The sequence below is a fragment of the Lissotriton vulgaris genome, chromosome 1_2, assembly GCF_964263255.1.
Source record: "Lissotriton vulgaris chromosome 1_2, aLisVul1.2, whole genome shotgun sequence".
Lineage (NCBI taxonomy): Eukaryota > Metazoa > Chordata > Amphibia > Caudata > Salamandridae > Lissotriton > Lissotriton vulgaris.
The window spans coordinates 613379-632790 of NC_141686.1; the positions used below are offsets into that span (position 1 = coordinate 613379).

At 40.4% G+C, this 19412-nt stretch overlaps 1 protein-coding gene across 2 annotated transcripts in view; it reads left to right on the forward strand.

Moving 5' to 3' along the window:
- PARVB (parvin beta) overlaps positions 1-19412 on the forward strand; it is a 543452-nt gene that overhangs the window by 145637 nt on the left and 378403 nt on the right. Inside the window, exon 1 of one of the 2 annotated variants that reach the window (XM_086952729.1) lies at positions 15328-15445. The exons of the other annotated variant lie outside the window; for it this stretch is intronic. Within the exon in view, the coding sequence (XP_086808855.1) occupies position 15445 (1 nt within the window). The 5' untranslated portion in view covers positions 15328-15444. Of the gene's footprint in view, positions 1-15327; positions 15446-19412 lie in introns of those variants that run through there. 2 annotated transcript variants of the gene reach the window in all.

Below are 19412 nucleotides of genomic sequence, written 5' to 3' on the forward strand. Positions count from 1 at the left end.
CTGATGTAACGATGCCGCCTCGTAAGCTGCATCTCAGGCCCGCTCTGGCGGTGGACCACTCCCGCGACCGAGCACAGCCGCTCAAATGTTCACACAAAAATTCACCCTTGTGGGAGAGGTCGCTTCAGCGTAATCTAGCACATTTATTATTGGCAGCAGCTCAGAAAAGCAAAAGCGTGGGTAAGTTCATTGAAAGATGATCAGCATGGCCAGACGCGTTTCTGGAACCCTTGTTCCCTTCATCAATGGCAGCCGAGTCGTATGAAACCCCTTCTTGCTGCACTTGCACTAATAAGTTCCTGGGAGTGCCCAGTGGGCGGAGCATGGCGGCAGCTTGCAAACGAGTCAGCAGAAGGTAGCGGGTAATTCATCAGTATGGTAACATACAAAACAACGCGACATCAAGATGTGATATTTTAGATACAGCATGAGGATAAAATTACAGCTAGTTACACTTGAAGTATAGCTATTTCTTTGAAACAATACCATTTGCACAATCAATTTTTAGCATAATATTTATTTATGAATGTAATACAATTATGAATTGACCCTCTTTTTATACATGGTCTTTTATAAAAATTTTAACATATTTATATGTTATTTATTTGTTGCAATTGAGTCACATATTGAGATACTATATGAATGTGTGTATATATATAGATTTGCACTAGTTGTAGTGTATCCGATATAATGCTGCTAGTTCTAAATTGGCACAAACTAAAAACGCATTTATGCAGTTATAGATGTTTGTTGTAAATAGAACCAAATTGAAAGTTTTACTTCATCGTGCAATATGAAATATGCTGTCAACAATTTAAGGACATCCTTAGAGAGCTACCAATTGTTTTGTTTCTAACACCTTACACGAGTAGTGAATTTTCTATGTCTATTGTTAGAACACGTGGTGGTATCACGAAAGAAAGAAAAAAAAATAAATAAATAAATAAATAATTGAGTGTGTGCTCTACTTAAAGTGACCACAACTGCATTTCCGTTATGTGATCAAGGGCAGTCCCTGCCCGAAACGCGTCATGCCTGCTAAACTGCTAAAAATGGATAATAAAAGCTCGTTTTAACACTCAGGAAGTCGTGTGGTGGTCCTTACCTTCTGTGGTCTCGACTGGCAAACAGATATTGCTTTGTATCTAAATGCGGAAGTTTCTGGTTGCTTTCGCCCTTACGGACCCCGCCTTGACTGTTGGAAGCCGCCTTCAACCCGACAATCTTGCTGCTCCGGAAGGAAACCTACAGGCTGGCTGAACCCCTTGTGAGCTGTGATAGAACGAAAACCGGGAATCGAGGACGCCGGCGCTTGAGTCGGAGGACCCGCGGCGGCTTGACCTCTTCTCCGGTGAGTAATCTGAAAAGCATACGCAAGACGGGGCTACGACTAAATGTAATTTAGCGAGCATTTCCATTTTACACGCCTAGTTGCACTTAAACGTGCAGGCCGTTAATCATTGCAGTTAAAACCAACTGAAGGAAACAGGCACAATGTGGAGTCACGCAGTACGGGAGAGAGAGCAGGAAGCTGATGCGCTCTTCGACAATGTGGCTAAAAATAAAAGCAAAAATATCAACAAGAACGCTCAAAAAGACAATACTGAAGACGTTAACAAAGACGCCAATCTGATGTTAAAGAATTTGGAGAAAAAAATGCGAGCAGAGCTAACAAAATGGTGGGAAAGCAAGTCCCTGACAAAATACGTGGAAGTCAATCGGGTCCCTCGGGGACTGCGCATACTATTAGCTCCCAGCTTCGAGCACCCTAATCCACTACTCGAGTGGGGGGAAAGTAATTTACAGCAATCCATGAATCTTATAAGGATTTTAATTAAGTATGCTGACATAGATCGTTTAGCCCTCGCTAAGGAAATTGAGGAAATGGAACAGGATCTAAGTAAAATGGAAAACCAGGACTGGATTTCTAAAAAAATGAATGAAATTAAAGAGCGTTTGAAAAAACATGAATAAAAAATAAAAAATAGAAAAGTACACAAATTCGCCAGAGACCTGGAGGATTATGAAAGAGGCCAGATCTACACTTTTGCAAAGAAGTATGAAAATATCCGTAAAATGAAGGGTATAACGACAACCAAACCAAATATCTTGGAGGCTAAACAGGCTACAGTGGCCGGAGACTCACCTGAATTAGACTCAATATCTCTCACAAGCGAGTCCAGTTTAAGCTCAGCGGGCTCAAGTTCCAGCAGTATGGAACCCGTGGATACTATTCCTGGTTTGGGTGAGGAAGTTGATTTTTTAGTACAGGACCGGTTGAAAACCCTGAGACCAAGGAAGGAGAGAAAGCAAGCCGACGAAGGCGGAACACCATTAGAAAAACCGCCCGGAGAAAACGCAAAAGACAAGCCAAAAAAGAGGCAAAACTACTGGCGGAAAAAGAAACAATAAATGACAACACTGTAGTTAACCTCAGCACCATGACTCTCACAAAAGCTGAGGAACAATTGCTTTCTTTGGGTTTAAATTTTTGTCCTAATACTAATTTTGATTATGCTTCAACACGTGTAGACTTATTTTTATTCATCCGAAAATTAAAACTCAAAAAGTTTCATGCCCTAAAAAATCTGGGGGAGGACAAACAAAACAAGCAGGAAGCCTCGAATTCCTCTGGCTTGCAGGTCGGAGAAATACCAGCATTATGGGCATTACATAGCTTGAACAATGAGGATGAGTTGAATTCCCAAGCACCGACACAAGCAAGATTAAGAGAATTGAATCTATCACAAAAGGGTGCGGGGGAAAGCCCTTTCAAGCCTAAGTCCACCTTCATCCCACTGATGCCGAGAGACTCAATCGATGTCTTCCATGACCGCGTCGTGGAGGAAATAAAAGAATTAAACTGTTCCGTTAACCGCAATAGAAACTTCACTCCAAATCAGCGACAAGTTTCTTTAAACAAGCTAATTGATAAGCTAGCCAAGGATGCTTCTATTATCGTCAAAAAATCTGATAAAGGGGGCAATGTGGTCCTGTGGCCCAAGCAGCAATATGACTCAGAAGCCAATAGACAGTTAAACAACGATGAATGTTATGAGTCAACTACCTGGAGCAAATACAATAAAGCGAAGGACAATCGTAAAAAAGAATTATCTAAATGGAAATCTGAAGGTTTATTATCAAATGATGAGCACAAGTTTTTGTTCAAGACTCACCCAAGGTTACCCTTCCTTTATTTGTTACCGAAAATCCATAAGAACACTACTCCAGTCCCTGGACGCCCTATAATTTCGGCGATAGGGAGTATGACTGAAAATGTGGGCTCATACATTGACTTCTATTTACAGGACTTAATCAAAACCATGCTCTCTTACATAAAAGACACTGGTGATTTTTTACGGCACCTAAGTAACATAACTTGGTCAAAGGAATGGTCAAAGGAATGGATTTTACTAACTCTAGATATAGAGTCTCTCTATACTAGCATACGTCACGAATGTGGTTTACGTGGTGTTGAACATTTCCTAAATACACGTCCTGCTGAATATGCTATGCATAATAAGATGTTATTATCCCTCATCTCATGGTGCTTAAACAATAATTACTTTTCATTTGAAAAGAATATGTATAGACAGAAGCAAGGGGTAGCCATGGGGGCCTGCTTTTCTCCAAGCTACGCGTGTTTGCATGTGGGGTTTTGGGAAAAGCAGGTCCTCATGAAGGAACACAAGGCTATATTGGAAAACAATGTTATTTCATGGCTTCGTTTTATAGACGATGTTTTTGTTATTTGGAAGGGCAGTATGCAAAGTGCACAAGAGTTTGTTGAACTATTGAACGTGAATGATTTCAACTTACATTTTACTTCTAAAATGAGTGTCACTATGCTAGAATTTTTGGATGTCCAGGTACAAATAACTGATGAGACTTTGACTACCACAGCATATAGAAAACCATCAGCTGGAAATGCAATATTACATGCATCTAGTGCTCATCCACGTCATTTAATAGCTAGCATACCCTACGGGGAACTGTTACGTCTCAAACGGATTTGCAGTACAACAGAGCAATTTAATGTCTGCAGTCAATCATGTTTGGAACGTATGCGACAGAGAGGGTATAGCGAAGATATACTTGAAAGAGCCATGACTAAAACTAAGGAGAGACCTAGAGCGGCCTTGTTACCATGCACTAATGAGTCAGACACCAATACAGCAGAGGAAAATAGTTCTCCAAGACTTATCACCACCTATTGTAGACAGGAACGCAGAATACGCCACATCTTGAACAAAAATTGGCCCATAGTTCTTACGGACCCAATTTTGAAAACTACGTTACCTGAACGTCCAAATGTGACATTCAAAAAATCAAAGAACGTAGCCAATCTCCTATCCAGAGATTCCTGCTGGGTCCACTAGCATTCAAACTTGGATGCCCACAAGTAACGGCTTTCGTAAATGTGCAACTTGTAGGGCTTGTAACTTTGGAGCCAACACTGCCACATATAGCACCCCATTTAAAACCAAAGAACTACCAATCAGGGGTAAATATGACTGCCGCACTGAGTACGCTATATACGTTCTCACCTGTACATGCGGCTTACGCTATGTAGGCAGTACAAAAAATCCAGTGTACATGCGTATCCTGCAGCACATTCGTGCAATCATCAATAGTGACCCGGCTTACCCGGTCGCCAGACATTTTAAAATAAGTCACAAAAAAGATGTAAATTGTCTGACTTATTTTGTCATTGATCAGGCACCGGCATTGAAGCGAGGTGGGGACAGGGATAAAGCTTTAAGGCAGTTAGAGACCAGATACATCCTGAATCTCAACAGTAAGCATCCAAATGGCCTTAACGACAGGGAGGACATGCACACCTTCCTGTAAAACTGGAACGAATGCTACCTATCCTGTATTCCATCTCGGTATTTTGTCATATGTGGTACCTGGGTCCATTCCATCACCAATGAAGGTAATTTATCAGAATGTATGATTTAATATCTATTTAAGAAGTATCCACTATGCAACCATTATAAACCCTGCAATGTTATCTCTCTCCATCATTATCACTTTTTTTAAAATCTTTACATTTTTTGGTTGCACTTAAATCACTCAGCACAGTTACATTTGGGATTTATGCTTTCACTACACCTGGGTGTCCAACCTCTCTATAATCAGCATAGCACTAGCACTTTAATTAAAGTATGGTAACATACAAAACAACGCGACATCAAGATGTGATATTTTAGATACAGCAGGAGGATAAAATTACAGCTAGTTACACTAGAAGTATAGCTATTTCTTTGAAACATTGCCATTTGCACAATCAATTTTTAGCATAATATTTATTTATGAATGTAATACAATTATGAATTGACCCTCTTTTTATACATGGTCTTTTATAAAAATTTTAACATATTTATATGTTATTTATTTGTTGCAATTGAGTCACATATTGAGATACTATATGAATGTGTGTATATATATAGATTTGCACTAGTTGTAGTGTATCCGATATAATGCTGCTAGTTCTAAATTGGCACAAACTAAAAACGCATTTATGCAGTTATAGAGGTTTGTTGTAAATAGAACCAAATTGAAAGTTTTACTTCATCGTGCAATATGAAATATGCTGTCAACAATTTAAGGACATCCTTAGAGAGCTACCAATTGTTTTGTTTCTAACACCTTACACGAGTAGTGAATTTTCTATGTCTATTGTTAGAACACGTGGTGGTATCACGAAAGAAAGAAAAAAAAATAAAAAAAAAATAAATAAATAATTGAGTGTGTGCTCTACTTAAAGTGACCACAACTGCATTTCCGTTATGTGATCAAGGGCAGTCCCTGCCCGAAACGCGTCATGCCTGCTAAACTGCTAAAAATGGATGATAAAAGCTCGTTTTAACACTCAGGAAGTCGTGTGGTGGTCCTTACCTTCTGTGGTCTCGACTGGCAAACAGATATTGCTTTGTATATATATATATATATATATGTTCATTTGCCAACCATTATGGCATACATGAGAGAAAAAATCCTATTCTTGTAATAAAACATTATTATTAATTATTATTGATCGACCAATAGCATGTTCATAACCAACATTAAAATCTCAACTACACACATTATCACATGATACATTTAAGAACTTTTCTTAAAACCATTATGTAAAAATTAAATTAGCTGTCAATTAGACATAAAAAAGTTGCAGTTTTACAATTCTAAAAAATAGAGATACGGATATACAGAAACATACATTAAAAATGATCTAACCCCAGCACTTGTTACAATATAACTTTAGATCTCTGCCACATAATAGGTATCTAGTTATTACAAAGACAAGTCACTTTGTTGTCTCTGACCAGAATATGCTTAAACCTTCAGAGGAGCGTGAGAAGGAAAGCAGTCTGCTTTGAATGATCCATGTTTTCCTTATGCTTCCATACGCAGGGCACAAGAAAATAAAGTGCTCAATGGTCTCTTGCGCAGTATGACAGAATGGGCACAGGGGAGATATAATAGCATTTGCCAAACTGTTTTTCCATGCATTTAATGGAAGAGTCCCTAACCTGAACAGTATATAAAGGGTTCGTGCTTGGGGTGGTTCAATTTCATCCACTTAAATGTCTAAGTTAAAACCGCATTTAACAATTAAAAATTGGAGGGTTAAAGTGCCACGTGCTACAGTACCATTACAGGAAGAGTTTCTCTTCTTTAGAAAGGGGGTCATTTGTTTTGTAATATAATTTGGGGCCTCCACATCACATCCAGGCCCAGCCTATACAACCACTTCCTGACCCTATTAAACCAGGGCAATTGGTCTTTCTGACTTAGGAGAGTTAATAATTCCACCACTGCTTCTTTTACGGGGATCTCTGTGTTATTAGTCCAAATTCTAACCCAAAAATATCTGTGCTTTGAGAACAGCAAAATGTGAAATGGATTTGATCCCTAAATCGAGGCGTAGTGGCAATATTGGTGTATTGCTTGGGAGATTGAGGATTGCCCTTAAAGATGTATTTTCCGATACCTCTAACTGTATTGTATTCTCCAGACCCCACATTTCAGCCCCATAAAGGGCTGCACCTAGACCTTTGGCCCTGTGTATTTCAGGTGTGGGTGAAAGTGGGCGAAAGGTTGAGCATCTTACCCTCTTTGCTATTGTGCAGTCCACATGTTGTAATGCCAACTTGCTCTTGTGGATTTGGGGAGTCCATGCTAAGTTATCACTAATTCTGACTCCCAGGTAATCGAAAACCATAACCTGCTCTTGATGTTGGGTACCCAACATCAGTTTCCCCTTGGTGGACTTATAAGGATTAAAAACCATATATTTTGTTTTACAGCAATTAATCTTAAGGCCCGATCTTTGCAAGCTTCTGCAAAATTGTTTAAAATGCTCTGGATACCCATCGGGGTATTAGAGATGAGCAATGTGTCATCTGCGAATAGCAAGGAGGGCAAAGGGCTACCTACTAATCTGGGATGATCACCCCCACTGACATATACAAGGTAAAAAGGGTTGGGGCGAGCACACAACCCTGGTGTACACCTTTAGAATTGCTATACTATTGGAAAGACTGCCACCTGACTTCCACCTGGCTTTGGCATAATTATCATGGTGTAAACGAACCAGTAAGTCACTTAGGAGTTCTAGTTTCCTGAGTGTGGCCCAAAGCTTGTTACGATCAATGGAATCAAAGGCTGTTCTAAGGTCCACGAATAAACGTATAGGTGGCCCTTCTAGATTTCCACTTTCTTTCAAATAATCAGCAAAAATCTAGACACTTGATCTAGGGTACTTGTTGATGACCTAAAGCCTGCTTGCAGGTGGAAAATCATGTTATTCTCCTCCATCCAATGTTGAAGACGCAGCAGAATTTCTTTACAAAAACTTTTTCCGACATCTATAAGACTTATCGGTCTATAATTTGAGGGATCCCCTTTCTCTTCTTTTTTAAAAATGGGGATTATTTTGGCTCCTTTCCAGGTTGGGGATATCCCCACCACGTTGGATAGCATTAAAGACCTTTTGGAACAGTGGGCCCCAAATATTAGGCTCTGCTTTGTACAAATCTCCTGGAAGTTTATCTAAGCCAGGGGCGTTCCCAGTCTGGAGTTGGTAGATTGCTACTATAATATTCCTGTGTTCACATTAAGATGTCTTTCCCCCTGCAGTTCCCTTCTCAGGTTTAGGGACCAGTTTAGGGACCAATCCAGTGTAAAGCTTTTTAAAGTATTCTTCCCAAACCTGTGGTTGTAAATAATTGTCATCTTCACTGACCTGCTTAGTCAAGCCCTTAGAAAGTAGGTGCCAAAACAGTTGACTATCCTTCTGTCTAGAGGCCTCCGCCAATATACGCCAGTTATCAGCCTCCCAGCTTTTTTTAGCCCCAACCTGGGCCCTATTGTACATCATTTTCTATTCTTAATATCATCTCAAACTCTCTGCTTAACTGCCACTGTTAAATTAACGTTTGCTAATCTGCGGTCCTCATTGTACCACAGGGCAGTATTTCGTTTGGACGTATTAAAATTAGATAATTTACTAAAATATTGTTTAATGTTATTGGACAATTTCTGAAAGCTGGCTGAGATGGGATCATCCTCTATTTGTTCTAGATCACCAAAGACCGTAAGAGTCTGCTCCACTTCTTCATAAATCTTTGGGAGTGTTTTCCCGTTTGCTATAACATTGACCATTTAATTCTTCTGTTATTATTCGTAGTTCCAATCGGGATTGTTGTTTGATGAGTTTGATTATCAAAAATAAGAAGGCCAGTTAACCCCAAAAAGAGGGTATTGTGATCACTGTCATCGCGGTTTTGTGCCGTGATATCCTTAAAATATGGCCACAAATCAAGGCCCACCATGATGTAGTCTATCCTACTTTTAATGCTCCCCCTCTTGAATGTAAACTTGGCTTCCTCATCAGAGGGTGTCCGACCATTACAGGCTTGCACCCCGTGAGCTAAAGTAAGTGACAATACCTGATTGCTAACTTTAGTAACTCTTTTAATAGGAACAGTATGTAGCTTATTGACACCCCTAGCTTGCTCTTCTTCCTGCACTAGCTCTTGCACATAATCTTCTGGCTCATAGGTCGTATTGTAATCGCCAGCGAGGATAAGATAGAACCCTCCATTACAGTTCTCTAGGGAATTGACTAGCGTTGTTAGTTTCCGAGTGATTGTGATGGCTGCTGAACCTGTTATAAATGTTAAACAATCTAATATGGACATTCCTTTTGGACCATATCAAGTCAATGCCAAGAATCTCCTGGGAATATACCCCAAGTAGTTTAATTTCACAGTCCAATGTTGTCCTAGCCCATATTATAAACCTTACACCTGGCCTCAATTCTAAATGTGGTGAACCCCACCCTATGTACCCGCTCTGTCGCCCAGGTTTTCTGAAACAGGCATATATGATTACTGTCAACCATCCTACCCAATTCAGGGTCACTTAACTTAGATTTTATTCCAGCAATATTCCAGGAAACCATCTGTAGTACTTGTTCAGCACACACTCTTCCCTGTTGCCTGCAACTCAGTGTAGAATTTGCATATAATGGTGTCTGGACTATTTCATGGGAGGTTAATTGGGTAGGAAAGGTGTTCACTGTCTCATTGCAAAAGATATCAGTACTTGTTATTCCCTCTATTTGGATGTTTGTGGCTATATCCTATACCAATATTCCATTCCCTTGATTTAGTCAGGGCTATCTAAGTCAGTAAGGGCTTCATATCTAAGGGAAAATGGACTTTCCTGCGTAGTAGATTCTGGGTAAGGTGGACATTCAGTGGGGGAAATAACCCAGTTGGCTTAAGATGCCTATAGAAGAAGCTGAGTTGCACGAACTCGAGCCCTTGTCCTGGGCCACACCCAGGTAGTTTCTTCCTACTTTGGAGCTACTCCTCTGTATTACATTTTTTTTTTTAGAGGGAACAAAAGATAATATCCTTCACATTCAACAGCAGTTCCTCAGTGGAACTTAAACATAGTGCTAACAGCAATAATGGGACCATTCTATGAACTAATCCATAAGAAAGACTTCAGTTTCTAACATTAATGTAAGTAAATTACAGGTACTGCCTATTTACAGTAGCTGTGACAACACATTCCTAAGGTGGTGGTACTTTTTCCGATGAACCAATCTCTTAATCTTCCAGCATGTTTTCAAACACTCAATTGCGCTGAAAGGGCCCTATAAATGTTAGATGGAAGAAGATATATTAGGTACTGCTTGGGGTGGGGGGGAGGGAATCTAATATTTTGGGGAAACTAAACCGTTTTTCCTGGCACATGTAGGTATGCCTTTGACAAAAGGGACAATTGCTACATGTATTGTACAAAGAAAATGGTTGCTTATATATTGGCAAATAAAACATTAGGGAACAGGGCAATAGCACATTACAATGCCAATAGCTTTAACTTGCTTAACTGCGAGACCTATGGCATTGCAAATGATTGTTAAAGGAGACATGTCCGTAACACGGAGGGACTAAGAAAAAGACACGGGGAAGTATCACTACACCCCTTACCCTCCTGCCAACTATAAACAACAGATGCCCAGGATGTCTTGGTTATCACATTTTCTGAATAATTTACTTAATGCAACTATTGTTTGCAGAACATATATGAAAACGCTCCAGTTTCACGCAAAAATATTGGTTTATTTAAATCTTTTCATACTGCTTTATGTCTTTTTCCACTTTCGGAAATTATTTAGGCAATTTTGCTTGACTCTTTAAGATGTTTCTTAAAACCCGAGCACTTAAACTATTTTAAAAAAACGAAAAAAAACAGGTGGATCGAACTCTATTTTTTTCAATCAGAATTCAAGTGGTTTCGCATCCAGTAGGAATAAGTAACCAAGACCAATTTGCTCTGTGATAATTGTAATCTTAGGTTTTGAATAACAAAGTAAAACTACATGCACCGGATTGTCCTGAAACACCAATTGTTGTCTTCACAGCCCACATGGAACACGTCGAGAGCTGCCCTTCTCCTGGTCTTCTTTGATTCTATCCGCTTAAGAGAGTTGAAGCCCGTCCATTCCTCACCACAATTAGATAAATTCCTACCTAAGGATATCCCTGAGCTCCAAGGAGCAGTACATTAAAATAACTTTTTACCTTTTCCGACAGGTGGCGGTTCCCGAAATCAGGCTCACAGTGGGAAAGATCGACTCAGTGACCCCTTGTGATTGAGCCGTTCAAGGGTCACTGGGTGCCCAAGACTGGCTCTATCTACCCATGGTTGCACCGGCACATTGCCTCCCCGGGTAACTGAGCAGCAGCTAGGTCTGCGCGCAGCACCCCGGCAGCTGGTGGATGTGAAGCGCCTCATTTGTATCCCGGCACCTCCTCGCCCAGCCCCGTTCACAGGAGGCACTCCGAGGAAGCAGCAGCGCTTCAAGCATGCAACGTCTCGCAGGACATCTAAAGCTATGCACTCCTTACCTGCGCTCAGAAGCGACTATCCCGGGTCTGCATCAAAATGCTGTGGAGCCTGGCCGTCCTGCGAGAGCTTGTCCGAAAGAGCCGGGCGTTGCGCCCTGCACAGGATTAGAAAACCACTAGGCTGTGTGCATCAAGCAAAGAGGACGGTACCACTTCTGGGTAGCTTTTTTTCCCCCAAAAAATCCTGTATGTAAAAGGGAAAAAGCGCAGCCACGAAAGTGAAAGTGGCACTACTTGCTCCCGCAGGCAAAATTTGGTGAAATGGGAGGAATGCAGCTGCCCCTGCTCGCTCATGACCGCAAAACGCTGTGGGAGTGACCAGTAAATAAAGAGGTAGGACATGCATCCGCCTTTGGCCAATTGCGTGCTTTCATTTTTTGAAAGCCACACTCAAAGGCCAATAGAATGTGTGGAAGTTAAAAAACCACACGGACAAGTTTGGAGAAAGTCTGGAGTGAGTCCAAGAGGCCCCCGCCTAGAGCTGCGCTTGCGCGCTGCGCTAGGCTCGACCTAAAAAGTGACACTAGTGTTTTAAGCAAAATAATTTTTATAGGACGTATGTGCAGTAAGCGCATGCTCATCAACACCCACTTCCACCACATAATAAATAGTTATTTAGTCACAAAAAGCAGTGCTGTTAAGGCGAAATGTACTTAAGCAGCTATTTGGAAATATAATTGCTTCAATCCCTCTACCGTAGGGGAAGAATCCACTACAAGTTATTTGAAAGGCATGTGAATATAGAAAAGGATTCAGCCTGCACAAAAAAAAGTTACCTGTAACAATTGAATTGAAATTTGATAATCTTCTCGATTCACTTGTGACCTTCTCAACTTTCTAATGAAAGAAGAGCAAAAAGATGAAATAAAGAACAGAGAACATTTAGGTGCATTGTGGTATTATGCCTGACATCATACGGAGTCCTATAGCCGCGTCTTGGTCGATCCTCTCTCCAAAAACCTTTCCTTTTGAACACATATGGACCTAACCACTAGATGACAGAATAATGCACAAGCTGCAAAAAAGTTGCTATAGCCAAGTAAACCTTTTTTTCTGACTTCATTTGGATTGGATGTATGGATTCCATGGAGACAGAATCATCTTCACTTCTACGATCTGCTACCCAGCCCTAATCCACGAAATGTATTAACTCTAAAAACGGGCTTTTAGAGCTTCTTTTTCATCCACCTGGCCAATCATCTGCACTGAATAATCTAAGCTATTGGTTGGTGTAACTGACCAACCGTTTCATATTTGTCTAGTTTTTCCCTCCATCCCACAGCCAGTAGTATTAGGTGAGCGAGAAATACTCAACTTGGTTAAGCCAGGATGTGCTTGACAAAGTCTCAAGCCAGTGGCTGAAGGAGGATGGTCGAAGAAAGCCAATGTGTGAAAGGGGTGGACTTAAAGTCTATCCTAAATATATTGTCAGTAATACATCTGTTTGACAGGTGTGCTGTCACAGCACAGATCAAAAAAGTAAATTAATGGGTGAGTGGTTAGATATGTAACTAGGTAAACAAGCTGCTATATCTCTCTATTGGAGTGAATGTAAATAATGGTAAATCTTGAAATCGACCCACTACATACCAAGTAGACAGAGCTAAGTTGCCAGACTCTTTTTCTCTACTGTCTCATGTTGGTTACTATGCATTACTGATACAGTTATCTGAGTAATGCTTGATTAGATTAGCAAGTTTCTTTATCGCATCATATGATTAAAATGTGCTACTCAAGTCACTGAAACTCTTCCTTAACTTTTGTTAACCCCTTTAAAAGAGACCGTCAAAATTTGACCTCTGTCTACACCCTAAAGCCCACGTGAATGGGACATGAACCCCCGAGTTCGAGGACATAGTTACGAGACGCTGTCTTGTACCTTGCGAGGTTATTTTACTCCAAGCCAGGGGTCCTTGCCTCACTGAGAAGAGATGCACTGCCCAATGTACATGATTCTTTCAATAGCCATGGTCTGCGGTCCTCTCCTTGTTTCACTTGGAAGAATGTTGTCGCCCAAGGAGCTGGAGTTTGGATGAAACCTGCACCAGGATTCGAAGGACACACAATGTGCATAGTTTATGTAAACTAGGGAAGCGTTCCACATTGTTGATCACTGTAGTGCCAATAGCTTTAGTTAGTTTGTAAATGTGTTCATTTCACACTTACAACCTTTGTCTCTAAATGCAGTGCTAATCTTATTATGATTATTTGGTATTTAATCAGGGCTTTATGTGTGCCGGGTCTCACCGGGTCTGAGCACCAGCAGTTTTTTTTAAGGGGGCCTCGAAACGGGTCTCTATCGGGCTCTGTTTTGTGCCGTGGCACAGGCGGTCAGTTTTTTTCCGGACTGCAGTGGCAGCGGGCACATCATGTGCGCGTGCTCACACTGTCTCACTAGTGGAGAAGTTACGGCATGACGTCATGCCAGGTGAGCGCCGTAGGAGAAGAGAAATCCTTTAAAGAGAGTCATTTTCTCTCGGGAGTTCCCTTCTCTTTTTGAGACTCAGTAGCAGCAACATCGTTGTGGTGTCAGCAGGGCTTTAAGTGGAAGCTTTTTTAAATATTATATACAACAAGCCATAGTTGCTGCTTATTTATCTTATGCAACTAACAACCATTGACAAAGTCCATCGTCCTTCCATGTTGTAGGTATGATGTTACTTGTTGTATTATATATTTCTGGATGCAATGACAGAAACAGCAAAATACAAGTTGGGTGGCACACTATGCTAAGCACAGATTTTTACCATATGTGTTTTTAAGCCACGCCCTTAATTACATTGGCCACGTCCCTTTGAGAACCCCCCCCACACAGTTTCTTCATCCTCTTAAAGCCCTGAATTTAGTATTTTATTTCTTTCATGCTGTGGAGCATTTGGTTACCCTGCTGTATTTTAACATTTTTATAGTGCTTTATCTCCTATTGTGGAGTGCCGAAACTCATTCTCTGATTGACTGGGTCGGACGTGGTTGGAAGTACGTTGTATTTGTGGTGGGCCAGGCTATTTGCGAAGCATTTTGGTGTACTATAGCCCATTTTGGGGATGAGTGGAGGAGAGAAAGAAAGGACCTGACCAGGAGAGAAAAAAATTGTCGTCAAGCTGCAAAGAACTGGGGAGGAGCCTTGTATACAGTGATCTTCTCAAAATGCTTGTATCCCACCAGTGGGGGAGACAGTGTGTGGTCGGTAGTTGGTCTGAGGTATGTGGCTGGCAGGCAGGTGGGGGAGACCGGCGGGGTAAAAATGGAGTACCAGTCTATAGAAGTTGTAGGAGACGGGAAGAAACCTGGAAAGGAGAGAGATGGGGGGGGGAAAGCAGGTATTGAATATAGGTAAGATGCAAATATTTATGCTGCGCTGTTATTGGAACTCCCATCGCATCACGAATGGGCCTTGGAGAGGAAGGAAGGAATACAAGGGATTAATTCCTGGCTCCGTTTCTTGTACCTAATTTGGAAGAATGAAAGGCAGCAGACCACGCATAACCTCTGAGCTGTGATCTCATGGCCTTGGTGGTCTCTGCTGCAGGAGACAACCCACTGACCTGTCCCACTGATGGAGAGACCGAAGGAAGTTCCCCTGCCTCCACTTCCCCACAGTTGCCTTTGTCCTAATAATTTTGCAGGTTTTTTAATTGAAATTGAGTGGCATAGTGTGTACCTCTGCTTTGAAGGCCATGCAGATCAAACAAGAGCAATATTGAAATATTACTATTTTTTTACATGAATTTCTTTTTCCTATAGATAAGGGATGGCCACATATATTATGCACACCCTCTTGTTGGATATATTTGGACGGCTGTGGTTTGTGGTGCACTAGCCGCCTCATTCTTCAGGAACCCGCCTGTTTGTTGCACGTTATCATCACTGTCCACGCTGTTAAACTCATCTTCTTAAATTGCAAGTCACTGCCTCCATCCGAATAGGCTGGATTACTGGAGAATCAGACTTTGAGGTGTTTATTCCTCCTTTTTATTCCATACTGCTGGGTCAGCGAATCTTCATTTGCCACATCAGTGAGTTTCTTCTGCTTTTCACTTATTCAGAAGAATACATGTAACTGATTGAATGTAAAATTTCTTAATAACTTCTAAAATAAAGCAAGTCTGGCTAGAGTGGGTGTGTATATGAAACTATGGTAATGAATGCCTCTTACCGATTTAATTTTGTGAGTGGGCAAATTGTTATTTGATGTGTAACTCATCTAATGATTGTATTTCAAAATAAATTCTTATCCGCAGTAACGGTTCGTTAACATTGCAGTGCTTCCTGTAAGTTTGAATATTTTTTGGGTGATTTATAATATTAAAGGAGTTGAATATATTTGTATTCCGGTTGAAACAGGGTAATTTAATTCTTGTACTCTGATGCTTTCTGTTGTTGTGTTGGTGTAGGATGGACATATATACCTCAGAGTAGCAGAGTAATAGTCATGCTGAAAAAATACTTCTGAATGCACTGCTAAAATCTGTTTTACTAAGGTGAAACAAGTTCATTAAATGCATTTTTGAATTCTGAATATTTTTACGGGTTTGCGGTCTTAAAGTTAAGGGATGCAGTTCACCCTAGTTACTTCCTTTCTTTAACTGTAATTTACCTTTAAAGAAATGCTGCTGTTTATTTAACTTTTTAAAAATATTTGTGCTAAGTTGAGTAAAAAGCAGCCCAGTGCTGCTGTTGGCGCATGTAAAGGTCAGGAGGCCCTCCTGGGCCGCCGGGCCGTACTTTGAGTATCATTGGTCTGGATAGAAAGACCTCCTTCTGCATGGATGTGTGGAGACGAGACACAGAAGAACTAGAAGTAAGGTTCAGATGTATCCAGGGAGAGCAGGAATTACCGATTTTGGCTCCTACAGACCGCATCATGAAATAATACTCGCACACTATTGAAAGATTCTGCCCCAGTAGGTTTTGACACAGAATAAAGAAGATTGATTTGAATGCTCCCAAGGAGCATTTGATTTCATACTTTTGAAGTACAAGAAAGTAACACATAAAGATTTAAAAACAAATCCGTTCTCACAGCAGTGTTAATAGAAATCTGCAAATATTGGAAGATTGGAAATCTGCTACCCCACCCCCCCCTCCCTCCCCAGAGGAGAACAGAAATACAGTGATCCTTGGAGGAAAAAAAGCACTCCCACACAGTCCCTTGCTGAAAAACCATTCTAAGTATTTTCTTTAGATACCATCTTGTTAGTTAAATTCTTTATTGCTTGATTAATAAAAATCATTGCAATTAAAACAACTTTGCAATCACTCAATAAAAAAAACAGTTACACAGATATTAACATTTTACAAATACATTCATTTTTATATCATAAAACCAGTCCAGTTCACCATACATTTTACATGCAAGGAAAAACAATTTATAAAATCTATCAAACATGGGCCAAATCATGCAATAAATAGTAATTCTATTTTAAAAACATAGTATAAAATGCATCAATAATTACTTTAGCAGGAAATTGCACATATTGCATATTAAAGTGCCAACGTACAACAAGTAGTAACAATTATAAAGTGCATCCTTAATTACCATAACAGAGTACCTTCAGTTATTACAATTATAATTATTATCCTAACAGCCTGAACACTAAATACTACAACATACCAAACTGTGCCAGAGCCTCTTAAGTTCAAGGGATATAAATTATAATAAATTTCAAACATTTTTCGGCTACATGTAAAATTTGTAAAAATGTACATAATGGGATCGACTTGCTGGATAGCAACCTAATAAGTGCCTGGCGGATTGATATAACCCTGATACCATCTTGTTGATAGAGGCATCTACTGATGGATCGGTTTTTGATATGTAGTGTGGCACACATGGATTTTCTCTGTGGGCAGTCTTCTTCTGCAGGGATATCCACCACTCCCTTCTAGCAGCAGGGCGAGCAAACTGAAGCACTCAGAGCAAGCAGCTCCTTACACATTTTGCAGGTTATGTCTAATCACCTGTGGCAGACTGATTGTCTTTGAAACAAGCTCTGGATATTGAAAGTTGCCCTGGTACTCTGTGCAGTACAACCTCTTCCGTCAACGAGAAATGTGCAACTTCGTGGGGAAGGTTCAATCCTGTTGCGAGCAGGGAATGTTAATTCCACCTCTATGGTCCTGGAACCAGTCCAAAACTATCGCCTCTCTTATTATGCCTGTTCTTCAGAGCAGATGCTGTCTTTATTTCAAGCGTTTCCCTCAGCAGGTAGTGAGTGTCTGTAACTTGAGCACACAAAATGATCACAATCATGAGGGAAGACTTGCACCTAAAAGCCATTAGCCTTTGGGAGTAGCACCCCTGGGAGAACTAACAAATGTAGGAAATTAGGTTACGGTATGGGGGTAGAGGGGGCGGACCCTACTCAAGCAGCAACCACAATTCTTCTCCGGATGAAACACAAGCAAACCCTAAATTAACCTGTGATTAACCTTATTGTAGCTTGGCACGAAACAACCAGGCTTAATTTAGTGGCACTGTTTATGCAGCACTTGAAATGGTAATAAAGTGAAAACAAAACAACGTAAATTCCACATGTATCTAGTAAAATAGAGTAAAAAGTAATAAGTTATTTGACACCAAAATGACAAAAATCAAATTAGTAGAACTGGAGAGATGAAATCTTAAAGATTTAGGTAAAAATAGTGTCTTAAAGCCCAAAGCGGGTCATCCCTGTATGTTAGGACAGGTAGAAAATCGCAGTCGATACCCCCTCTACCCTTGCCAATCCACTTTCTACCTATGGTTGGTTGCCACCGATCCTGTATTTAGAATAACAGCAAAATTGTGCATATCACTTGTAAATATTTCATCTTAGTTTATTGCTGATTGCATCTTAATTAAAGCCTTCCTCTCTCCTTCCATTTGTCTGGCCCCATCTGGTACATTGACATTCACCGCTGTTAGCGTTCTAGCACTTTGTCACTGTCCCTGGTGAGACAGTGATGGTTTACGCTTCAAAGCATATGCCTACTCTCAGGTTCCACCGAGGGGAGGCCATACTTGAAGTGCGGTACTTGGCCTGCACTATACACACCACAAAAACACCTGCGAGTAATATTACTGCTGTTCTTCCCAGGCTGCGACGCATTCACCAGACTGTTCTCTATTCAGTATTCCTACACTGTGAGGGTGAGTTGTAAATCTCCATACCTCAATTGATTATTTGCAGTTTGATTGACTTCTAGTAACCTATTCTACCATTCCTGCTCAGGTACTCAATACCCTCACAGTGAGTAGGTACCATTCAATTACAGGGCTCCTATCATACCTATTCACCCGCGTGGACCATAATGAACTTCACTACTTGGCACGAATAATCCATGCTTAGTTTAGAATTGTACATCTTTTTTTTTTTTTTTTAATTCTTTATTTTGACAAGCAAGTCTGAAAATGCAGTATAATTCTTAACGATACAAAAGAAGAAATTATTTTTTCATTCGATACAGGGACAGATCGTTGTTTAGCAGATAAAAGAGAAACAAATCACTAACAAATCATAAACCACATTTCTTGTCCAGATCTGTAATGTCATATAAAGCAAGAAAAACAACAAAAATCCTTTATGAATTGCAAAAAATTAACCCAAATCTTTTCGAATTTAGCAACAGCTTTTAAGCTTCTACCCTTAGCAAGAGCCTTTTCCATAGTATGTATTTCATGTAACAGATTCCACCACTCAATCATATGAGGAGGGTTCTGCGAGATCCAAGCCCTAGCTACAACCAGTCTCGCACAGGACAACGCTATACTTAGCCAACTTATATTATTAACACCCATAGGGTGTAAAAATAGTAATACCAGAGGTGCAGTGATTGAAGTATTAATCAATTGCTTTTGGGGTAAGACATTTTTGATTTCTTGCCAGTATTTAGTAAGCATGGGGCATGAATAGATCATATGTGTGAGGTCTGCTGCCACCTGATCACATTTAGGGCATTTTGTACGATCACTGCTTAAATTATTTTTTGTGACCATTTAGA